This window comes from Apteryx rowi, unplaced genomic scaffold (genome assembly GCF_003343035.1).
Source record: "Apteryx rowi isolate R43461 unplaced genomic scaffold, aptRow1 scaffold_641, whole genome shotgun sequence".
NCBI lineage: Eukaryota > Metazoa > Chordata > Aves > Apterygiformes > Apterygidae > Apteryx > Apteryx rowi.
In genome coordinates, this window is record NW_020450918.1 from 201,803 (window position 1) to 212,787 (window position 10,985).

The 10,985-nt window shown below is 39.7% G+C and overlaps 1 protein-coding gene across 1 annotated transcript in view; it reads left to right on the top strand.

Annotated features, from left to right (window-relative positions):
* OFCC1 (orofacial cleft 1 candidate 1) overlaps positions 1-10,755 on the top strand; it is a 38,402-nt gene extending 27,647 nt beyond the window's left edge. Inside the window, exons 6-7 of the mRNA XM_026084478.1 lie at positions 5,656-5,825; positions 10,702-10,755. Of these exons, the coding sequence (XP_025940263.1) occupies positions 5,656-5,825; positions 10,702-10,704 (173 nt within the window). The 3' untranslated portion in view covers positions 10,705-10,755. The remainder of the gene's footprint in view (positions 1-5,655; positions 5,826-10,701) is intronic.
* Positions 10,756-10,985: the final 230 nt, after the last annotated feature.

The following is a 10,985-nucleotide window of genomic DNA, read 5'->3' on the forward strand; positions in this document are numbered from 1 at the left end:
GAAACACAGACAATTCCATCTGAACATGAGGAAAAACTTCTTCACTGTGAGGGTGACAGAGCACTGGAACAGGTTGCCCCGAGAGGTGGTGGAGTCTCCTTCTCTGGAGATATTCAAAACGTGCCTGGATGCAATCCTATGCAATGTGCTCTAGGTGACCCTGCTTGAGCAGGGGGGTTGGACTAGATGATCTCCTGAGGTCCCTTCCAATCTCAGCAATTCTGTGATTCTGTGATTCTGTGATTCTGTTACTGTCACAGCCTGTACGTGATGTGCATGCCCGCCACTTTTCTCTACTTCATTTCAGATGAAGTGACATATGAATAAGCCACAAACTCAGGGCTGGCCTTGTGTTTTTGAGTATTTCTCCTGCACACATGCACATACTTTTCAGCAAAAGTATTTTCTGTTCTTTTGTATCTATATGGGGTTTGTTGTTGCGTAGTAGTTACATCCCAGGACTACTCTGTCAGAGAGATGGACCAGGCAGTTGCCTGCTACTCTGGTGCCCCAGGAGCTGCAACATGTTTTGTGATTGTTGAATTTGTGAGCAACATTCCCTAGAAGAGGCAAACGTTTCGTTTGCCAAATGTTGCAAAATCCCTTCAACTGGCAGGAGTCATATCAGCAATACCTTTGAAACCCATTTTGTCTTACTTTAAATGCAAGGAAAAGAAAGTACAACCACCGCAGCTAAATTCAAGCAGATAATTTAAGCAAAAAACTTCAATAAATTGTTGGCAAGCCATCTCTTGTTGCGTGTTAATGTGGAGCTCCACATTACTGAAAAAGATTAAAGCGATCCTGCAGGTTGATTGTTGCTTTTACCCTATAACAACAGAGACTAAAGTAAAAACATGCTTGGCTATGGTGAAGTCAACATTGTTTCTATTGAAAATATTGGCATGTGGTCTCTGTGGTATTTATGTTTTCTCCCTCTACCAACATTTGTAGCATTTCATGGTCTTCAATAGCTTTAGCCTGAAAATACTGTTGCACGATTAAGGAAATTGTCGTGTTGTTGTTTTGCAGGGGGGCCCAGGGTGGGATCCTGTACACTTTACATTAGTTTTCTGGAAGTTAGCTGCTAGGGCCCCCTCTGAATCACAGGGAAGAGAAGGAGAAGCACCTCTGTACAGGGGTTCAGCCCACCTCCCCTAGGCACCTCTTACATTGGTAAGACAAACTGGAAGCAGTTGTTCTTTCCTTTGACTGTAGAAGGATCTCAGGCAACTGACTTGGACTTGACCATTGCTTTTTGACAAGCAATGTTTGTAGAGGAGCGGGAAGTAAAAGGTAAGTCTCCCTCATCCAGTTGTGGTTGATCTCTACCTCAGCTGCGTACCCTAATGCTCTGTATGTTTACAAACAACATTAATGAATATTACTAAGATGAGCAAATACTTTAAAGACGATTAAATCCTGTCAGCAAATAGCTGATTTGGAGAAAAATGAGGTTTCAGTGATCTCCTCAAATATTTATAAATGAAACTGGTCAGATACTTTTGAACTGAATTTTTTTTTTTTAAACTACTTTTATCAAACCACCACAAAGAGGTAAAATTTGTCTTCTGACTGAAAGCGTTTGAACTTTTGCAGCGTGGTTTGAGGACCACGACCGTACATTCCATCTGCTGAGCCTGTTGAGCGAGTGGGTACTGTGCACAAACTCAGCTGAAAAGCCCAGAACGTGCTGCTGGCTCACTGACTTAATTTGAATCCAGAATTCAAGGGCAAGAAATTGTGTCAACATGAGTATCTTGTATTGCAGGTGAACATCACAGCCCCTGCGTATAATCAAGAGGGCAGTGAGTGCGGGAACTGCAGCAGCCTACTATTGTCTTGTGCTTTGAGTGGTGCCTTGGTGCTTTTTTTTCTTAAAAGTGCCGTAATGAGTATCGGAATTACAGCTGAGGATGAATGTTGCATCCCGTCCTAGGTGAATTTGTTACTGGGGTTATCTTTGGCTTGGGCGAATAAAAAGATGAACAGATTGTTAAACTGGAGTTGATCAGAGCAAGATTTTCTTAAGGAAGTGAGGCTTGTCCAGTCTCCACCTCTGTGTGTGTATGTTTGTCTGTATTTATTTCTGGCAGCCTGTGAATTCTCCCTCTAAAATTTTTAACCTATTGAACACATCCAAACCACCTTTTTTTAACAGCAAGCAAAAAATCTGACAGGTATAACTTCCCTACCAATTTTATGGAATGGGGCAGCTGAACAGACCAGACAAGTATTATTAATGTCTGCACTGAGGGAAAAGCTGATATGGGAGCTTGACCCTTATTAGACATCAAAAAATCCATAGAAAACTGGGATTCATTTGGTTCCAGTCCTTACAGAACTGCTTCTGTTTTATTTGACCATTAAACTGAAAAATCATGTAGTCATACAGTCCTAATTAATAGATCATCCCCAAAGGAAAAGAAAGAACGTAGCTCAGAATTTATATCATTACATGTTTTAAAGCATATTGTCACTGCTGGTCACTCTTGTGGTACACCTTAGATCGTATTATAAACAACCTAAAAGGTAACACTGGTTGTCTGTTTTTTAGAGAAAGATGTAGACTGTACCTCTTCTACCCAGGGACAAAACCTATCAGACAATTTTAGATCTTGATCTGCACATGTCTAAAATGATGTCATGCTGCAGAAAAACATTTTCTATTATATTACAACAACCAAAGAATTAAAGCAAAATGTTTTGCAGTGTTTTAGTTGTTTGCAACCCATGTGTGAACCTTTAGCGACATATACTGTTAGCTACAATGTGTACACAGAGCCTTCTAAAACTAAGCAGGAAAATGGCATTTTCTACATGGATTTAGAGCTGCTTTACATGTTCAGAGCTGTGCTGAGGTCTAGTCTGGCGGTCGACCTAGCCTTTAAATTCTCATCATCCTCATATACAAATCATTGCTATTTGACGAACATGTGTGGGAGTAAAAGAGGTCCATTTTAAATGTTTTTTTACTATGCTGCTGCTTGCCATGCTTGGGCTGTACTGTGCTGGTGCGTAGCGAGCCCAGGCAGTGGTGCCAGGCCTGCTTGTCCACGTGCTGGTGCTCCAGGCACCCAGGGACTCGGTGAACCCTTCGGCAGTGGGAACAGCTGGGCCAAAACTCTGACTGGGAAGAATGCTTCGTTCTGGCAGGGCTTCTTTACTCACCGAATCATGGCTGTGACTCGGTACAATTGCCCAAGCACGTCATGAGTTAAGGGAGGTCGTTGTCTCTGATGTCTCAATAGCCCACTTGCGAACAAGCTGAATTTCCATCCTGACCCGTGTACTGCCTGCTGCACTTACAACAATTAGCTAAATGAATACTGGATAACATTTTTTTAATTACAGCACAACATCTGCAAATATAACCTGTGCTAAGGAGAACAAATGATTTAGAGTACATGGAAAGTACAATGTACACTATTAAGTACAGTCAAGGCAATGAAAAGTTTGACACATGCTAACATATTGCAGAAGTCAGTTTTTAATTGATTGATCAGTCTATCCATGAATTTCCTTGTAAATTTTCAGCCAATTCCTTTAGTGTTTACAAAGCAGTAGCATTTCTACCATTATGGCTATTTTTGGACGGCAAGGAGGGTGAGGCTTTACTTTGGTCAAGCTTAACTGTGAGATCACCACTTAGGCCTCTAACCCATGGGTCAGTTCAGCCAAAGAGCAACCTACTGGTGACTGAGAGTCTAAGGTTGTTTGTAAAGCCAGCATGGAGGGAATTGACTAGCTGAAAAACCCAGTTCTCCTTCTGTGTCCAGCTTCATCAAATGACCAGTTTTTCCAACTCTGCTTTCAATGAATGTATGTATGTTTTCATCAAATACTTTCTGAATCTGAATCATAGTTTATCTGGGTATTTTCAAGTTACTTCCCTTGAAAAGGCTTTTGAAAATGTTCTCTCTCTTCTCTTGCTCTTTTTCCACAGAACACATTCTAATGCGTCCAGTGTCTTCCACCAAAACTGACTTCATTAAGTATAATTCCTCACAAAAATAATAAACACAAAAAGAAAAAGGATATTTTGATCAACGACTGCATGGTTGCCTTTGCAGTCTGATGGGCTTTTCTTCCTCTTTTGATTATATAATGCTTATCTATCTATAACCAGAGGATTTGAGGTAGTAATGTACTGTCCTCCCAGGATGTAAACTTGCATTGCCCCTGTGAAAGCAGTAAAGCAACTGATTTGTACCAGTTAAGCATATGGCCCGTTGTGTACAACACAGTACAGAAGAGAACAAGCAGTGCTTCATCCTCTGCTGTTGGCAATGTTTTCTTTTTCAGCACTTCCTGGATTTTCTCTCTTCTAGCCAAACCCTTAATGTTACAGTAAATTTAAATGTAAATATCATTTTGTTTCTGCAGTTAATAGTTGTAGGTCAAATTACTTTTCATTAGGCTTGTAAGATGCTACATGAAGAGGTTCTGCGTACCCTAAGGTAATGGTTTGGGTTGTTTATATCTACTGTACGCTTCCCCCAACATGATTTTGAATTTGTATCCTGTTGTAACTAAATAAAAAACTACTTCCTGTGTGTTGGTGGCACAGAGGTGATTTAAGTACTCAGGAGGCTCAACAATTAAAGTCATTAAACAATGAGTAGTGAGCAAAATTGAAGATTTTAATAGCCTTAGTTTTATCTTTCCTTTTCTGGTCTTCATTAGAGAATGAAAGACTTCAAAGGGGAGTGAGAAAAAAAAATGTTTTAACCACTTCGTGTTTTAGGATGGAAAAAGAGAAAGGCAAATAACTAGATAAGGCATTTTCTTGCAGAGAAAAAGGCATAGAGACCTATAAAGACATGCACTTACACATAGAAAAATAAGGCAAGCAAAATGAGGTGAGATGTGGACAACCTGCTATCTGTCATTTCTTAGTGATCCTAACATGGAGAAATGAGCAAAAGAGTTGGCTTTATTGTATTTTTGACTCAAACTAGTATTAGTACTGTAGCAGATGTCAGTGAGAAGATATATTTTGAAGTAGCATGTTAAATTAGACTGAAAAAAGAAAACAGGTCATCTTTAAGGCAGACTTTATGAATGAGATTTAATTTTATTTATATACAGCACGTATCCTTTAGTTCTGCATATGTCATCACAGTGAAATCAGTGGAATGAGGTGGGTGAGAGCAGAACTGGACGCAATTAATTAGGCAGGAGTTGAGCACATGCACCTGGGGGTGGAATTCAATCCTCCAGGATGAGTGGGAGGGAGATGAAGTGATTGGTGTGGCTCTGCCTAAAAAACCCTTTGAATTCCTGTTATTCCTAATCTTCCATAAAACTATAAGGCAAAGTAATTCTGATTGAAATTCCTTTAACATCAGTAGATTTATGTGGGAGTAAAGTGACCATGAGTATACACAGCACCCCTTGTGAACTTGTTATACCACAAACTGTTCATCTTAACTCTTTTTCCTGTACACAGATGTTGCTCTTGAGGATGGTTTTCCTGGCAATGATGCTTGGAATTTGCTGCTTGTTTTACTGTTATTACTTATTTGTATTTGTTTTATGGCATCAGCAGTTGTTTTAAAATTTTGGTGTGCCAAACATAGTAACTGAGAAGTACTAATCAATGAATAAAATCCCATTTGCTAAAAGATAATCTGTGACTTTCATTTCAAGCAGCCTATGTCATCAGTGAAGATTTTTCAGACTCCGTGATGCCTGTCAGCTTCAGTAAGACACGTGACCTTCACAGAGAGGTTGAAGATGAGGTGATTCCTTCATATATCAAACAGTTTGAGAGAGATGTTCAGGATGACATAATTCTGCTTGGCAGCTTTTCACTGGAACAGGTCAGAGTTAAGAACTGTAAGACAATTTTATCATTTGCTTCAGAACATGATGCTGCCTTGTTAACCTTGTACACCCCAATTCTATTTCACTGCCCAGTGATACATCTATTGAAAGGAGAAAAGATAACCCATGTCATTGGCTTGCTTTATGCCACTGGAATTTTGTGAAGCTAACAGAACCTTTATCTTTGTCTCTGTTCAATGTGAATAAAAACAAATTGCCTTCACTGCTTATTTCCTAAGTAGTGGGGTGTCTCTGACTGCTCCACAGTTAGTATTGCAATTGAGTTTCAATCAAGAGCCTAAGCTTGGGACATCTCTCTGCCAAATTTAACAGCGGTGTATTCATCTGTCAATGAGAAAGTTAAGTTTGGAGCTGAGGAAGGATTATTTAACAATATTTATTGCACAGAGGATATAATTATTCCCAAATTATAAATCTGATGCTTCCTCCAGATTGCCAAAGCTTCCTGTGGCTACCTTTTTGTCATTTCACAGTCTGAAAAGACAAGACCGAGTTCATGTTGACAGAGGTACAACTTTCCAGGGCTGAAATGATAGTTGTGGACACCTAACTACCATTTGTCCCTTTGAAAAATCTCATACCAAGACTAGGGGACAGGAAGAGAGATTAATTGATGAATCTATCATTTCTAATTGGCAACACGAGAACAGCATGCTGGCTCTGATGGGCTTAAAATAGGTTGCCCAGTGACTGATGGTGATCTAAACTTTTCTTTTATTTTCAAAGTAAGTTTTTAGATCTTTTTCATTGCTGGACTAATTCTCAAAATTGCGTTGCTCACACTGGTGGGGGAAAGAAATTCCTTTCTTGCTGATTCCCTGTAAATCCCAATGTAGCCGTATTGTCTTCCTACTGATTTTCTGTAGCTGTATGCATGTTGGCAGTGGTCTGGGGAATGTTGGTCAGAGAACATGAAGTGGGAGGGAAACATGAGGGAAAAGGGTGAGCCTGGTGTTAGTACTAAGGAAGTCAGGGACTGAGGGAGTAGGAATTGGCAGGTGAGGAGTCTGGGAACAGCTGAACAGAGGGTACTGTACCTTTCCAGGGGATTTTATAATGCACTGAGAATTTATATGCTCACTAAACTTGAACAGGGCTATTTGAATCCCCCACAAAACTTCATGAGGGTCTGTGGCACCTGAAGGAGCACAAGAGATTTGCCAGTCTTTTGTTTACCCTCTTTCTAAATAGGGCCCCTGGGAGGCTGACCATCCCATTTAGACTCTTTTTTGTAGTATTCAGCAAAGTTTATTTCCTAGACTTGAACAAGCCACCCAGCCATCCTAAACCAACATTCTGCTTTTTAACTGACAAGGGCATATGTGAATCCTCATGAAATATAATATTTTGATAGCATTTCTTCCTTATTTTCTTTGAAAAGAAAGAAAATCCTTATTTAATATGTGGTTGACTGATCTGGTCTATCATCAGCTTTCAGACAGGGACTCAGTACTTTATATTGCATAGAAAGGGTCCTGAATACCTGAGTTTTCCATCCCGTGCATCTTTCTAACTCCAGCTCTCCATGTCCCATTTAAGAACTACACCACACTGACGTGATATCAGCTGTCAATTCCACACTCTGCAATGTGGGCTGTAACAGGAGGATCACTATAAAATCTATATTGACTGCTATGTCAGTGATATATATGTCCACCATTTCCTTGGAAGCACACATAAATGGTGCATTCAGCCACTTTCAATGGAAAATGGAAGATGTCTTTGGAAATATGGGCTGCAGATATGAGCCCCTTATGCTGTTATTCAAATATAGCTAACAATAGCATGAGCACCCCCTGTTTTCTTTCATGGACCTTCTGTCTTTATTCTTTGCCCTCAGCACCCTGTAGCACTGCGGCGTTGAGGCCTTTCCACAATATTTAGATGTCCAGTTTTAGACTGCTGTCGCGTTCTTCAGAATCTGTCACTGCCATCTTTGGGATGCTTTCAGCATTTGTTGTTTGAATGTATGTTTATTGGTTTGAAAAAGTCTTTAATTCTCTGTTTGGTATTTACTTCTTATTCAGAAAAAATCTTTCCTTCCTTCAGCAGGTTTAGTAAGTAACAGATGTACTTTAGCCAGCATAATTTATGATTAGTTAATTTAATCTGCCGTAATGACATAAAGCGAGCCTGAAACAAGCTTCTATCAATTTTGCCGTTAGAGGTAACATAATATTTTCAAACGTCTACCAAACTGAGTAATTAACCCTCAGGCAGAGTGAAGGAGTCTAATAGACATCTCTTTCACATTCCTTTACATTGACAAAATGAAAACAAATATGGCAGCCCAAGGGTTAAAAATAGCAAGTGAGAGTTTACAGTCCATGAGACAAGTCCATGAGACGAGTTTCCAAAACACACTTGAATTGCTGCTGCTTCTTTTTAGGCTGCCAAAAATTCTCTCCAGTGAAGCATTTGAATTGCAGTGGAGCTTTGCTGGCAGCATTGGCACAAAGAGAACAGCTACGCATTAACTATCTGTCTCTTAGTCCATTGCTTTTCTTTGCTGCTTTGTAGCTTCACAGTGGATGGGTGGATTTTGTTTAAATAGCAGCTCAATGCACAAGATCACCATGATTAAAGGTTTTTGAAATAGCAGATGCGCTTCCATAATAAACAAATGATTTATGCAAGGTTTTAGCTCTGGAACTTTAAGTTATGTAGTTACTTCATGATCTTTTTGTAAATGTAAAAACTGATAGTTGAGATGAGCAAGAAATACATAAAGGGAGATCTGATAGGCTCTTGTAAAGAAAACATTAAGCAGATGTCAATGTTCTATTAACAAACACATTAAAGAATATTAAATTTGGAATGCAGTACTGTTTCCTGTGGCCTCGCATGCAGCCCTAGTGATTTCAAAAGCCCTAATGACATTTGCTTTCAATAAAGAAAAATAAACTGTATTGAGAGACAATCATAGCTATGTGGACTGTGTTGTGGTAAAAGCTGGGCAGGTACAACCAAAGCAGAGTATGCAGAATGCCACAGAAAAACATCTATAATCAGAGAATGAAGAGACACATGCTTATAGACTGAACTTGATCTTACAGGGCAAAGAAATGTGCAGAGGAGAGACCTAACATAATACTGGCTTAACATATTTGATTAAAGGCAAGATGCTTTCAAAACATGAGAGACTATGCTGAGGATGAAGCAAACTCTGGTGATTGGGATGAGATTGCACTTGATGGGCTTTTGGCAGGATAATCTTGCCAATCATTAATTCAAACGCCATGGAACAATACCAACTCTAGGATTTTCAGCTGTTTCTAAATTGAGACAATAAAAGTTTATGATGGTTATCTTAGAAGAAATTAATAGTGTGGCAATTATAAGGATCAGTACTGCCAGAGAAGTCAAGCAAATTTCTCCTGCTTGGCCATCCTCTTCCTGCACCTTTGTCAGTATTCTTAACTAAACATAATTTCCTCACAGCCTGCGTATCTTCCTTGGCAGGATTCAGCCACTACATTTAGTCCTCTGTGTTGGGCTTACAGGATTTGTTCATTGCAAGTGTATAATCACATGACTGATACATGACCTCAATGTGAATTACTCAAGAGTCTCTGAAAGTAAAGTGCAGGCTTTGCACTTCAGTACCAGCAGTGGAGTTAGAGCAGTAAGAAATGAGCTGTTTGTTGCAGGTGGAAAGTAATAAAATGTTACCTTTCCTGAAAAGATTTACCTAATTTTTCATGACTTTGGTTAAACAAAGGTTAATGCCTCTTGGCATTAGACCCAGTATTCTTACAGGGTCAATATCATCATTGCTGTGACTCCTTGCCATGTCACAGAGAGATCAATTTCTATGCTGATGCAGTGGTCAGTTTTCCTTCGGTTAATGGCAGATAATGTGGGTAAAATTTTGTCCTATGTAAGGCAATGATAGATCTCCCTCCACTGATTAAATCCAACCAGGATTTAATCAGTAGGGTCAGGCCACAGTCATACAGAACACAATCACATATATGTTCTATCCCACTGGATAATACTGTTACTTATATCCTGATGGTGCCTACAGACCTCACCCGTCAAAGCTGTAGCCTGCTAAGCCTTGTGCAATCGTGTGTGATCATTCTTTGTGAACGTGGTACTTGTGTGAATACGTGTGCACCTAAAAGCAATGCAGAACTGAAGATGACTTTTCCTCAGCCAAAACTTGGCTATTCCATTCTGATATTTGCCAAGATTTTAAATGACTGTGATATTCAAATGAGTAATTTTTTGTTTTTCTAAGAATTGCAGGTCAAGAATATAAAAGCTGGTTCTTTTACACTGTGTCTTAAAGGTGGATGGCTTTTTTTTAGCTAAGCTATCTATATGCTGCCTATTAGTCTGGTATCAAAGCATCTCCATAATCTGTTAATATGATGATCCCCTTCTCATTTATGTGAGCTAGCAGAACTTACAGTTATCTCTATTTTACTGAGGAATGGTGAGGTCACAGAGAGGCCAAAGCCTACACCCACTGGAAATGTTCAAGCACCCTATTTCCTGTTGAAATATATCATTAGACCAGGGTCACCAGGTTCATTGTTACAGACTTGCCAGGTGTACTGCTCCAGGGCTGGGGACAAAGCGCTTCACTGAAATCCATGGTTGGGAGAGGAATCACAAGGCAGGCTTCCCAAAACCTACAATATTGGGCTTCTGGTCTTGGACTTCTCATGTCCTACCTAGTGAGAGTCCATGGTCCACAGCTGTGGGTCAGCACCCATCTGGCAGACTCAAAGCCAGACCAAGATCCCAGTATGTGTAGTTAGGGGATTTCTAAGCTTTTTTTGACTGGAAATGTGACATTTCTAGATATCTATCTTCTAATCAGTCTTGCTCTTGCTTCCTCAGTAGGCAACCTGGGAACCCTTAGAACTTCTAAGATTCTTCACTATTTCTTCTGGTGAGTCTATAGACTCATATATATATGCATGTATTTTTTAAAGGCAGGAGAGATGGAAGTGGGATGATGGGATGGAATGTGAACAGAAGCAAAACTATGCAAAACATGTTTTATGTGTTTGTAAAGTGTCCATCACTGTGGTGTCAGGATACCCATAACACTGATGTAACTCCTCTTTTTAATTGTAGTTCTCTTTTGATTGCTTTGTTCAGGAGGCATGTGGATTTAAGAC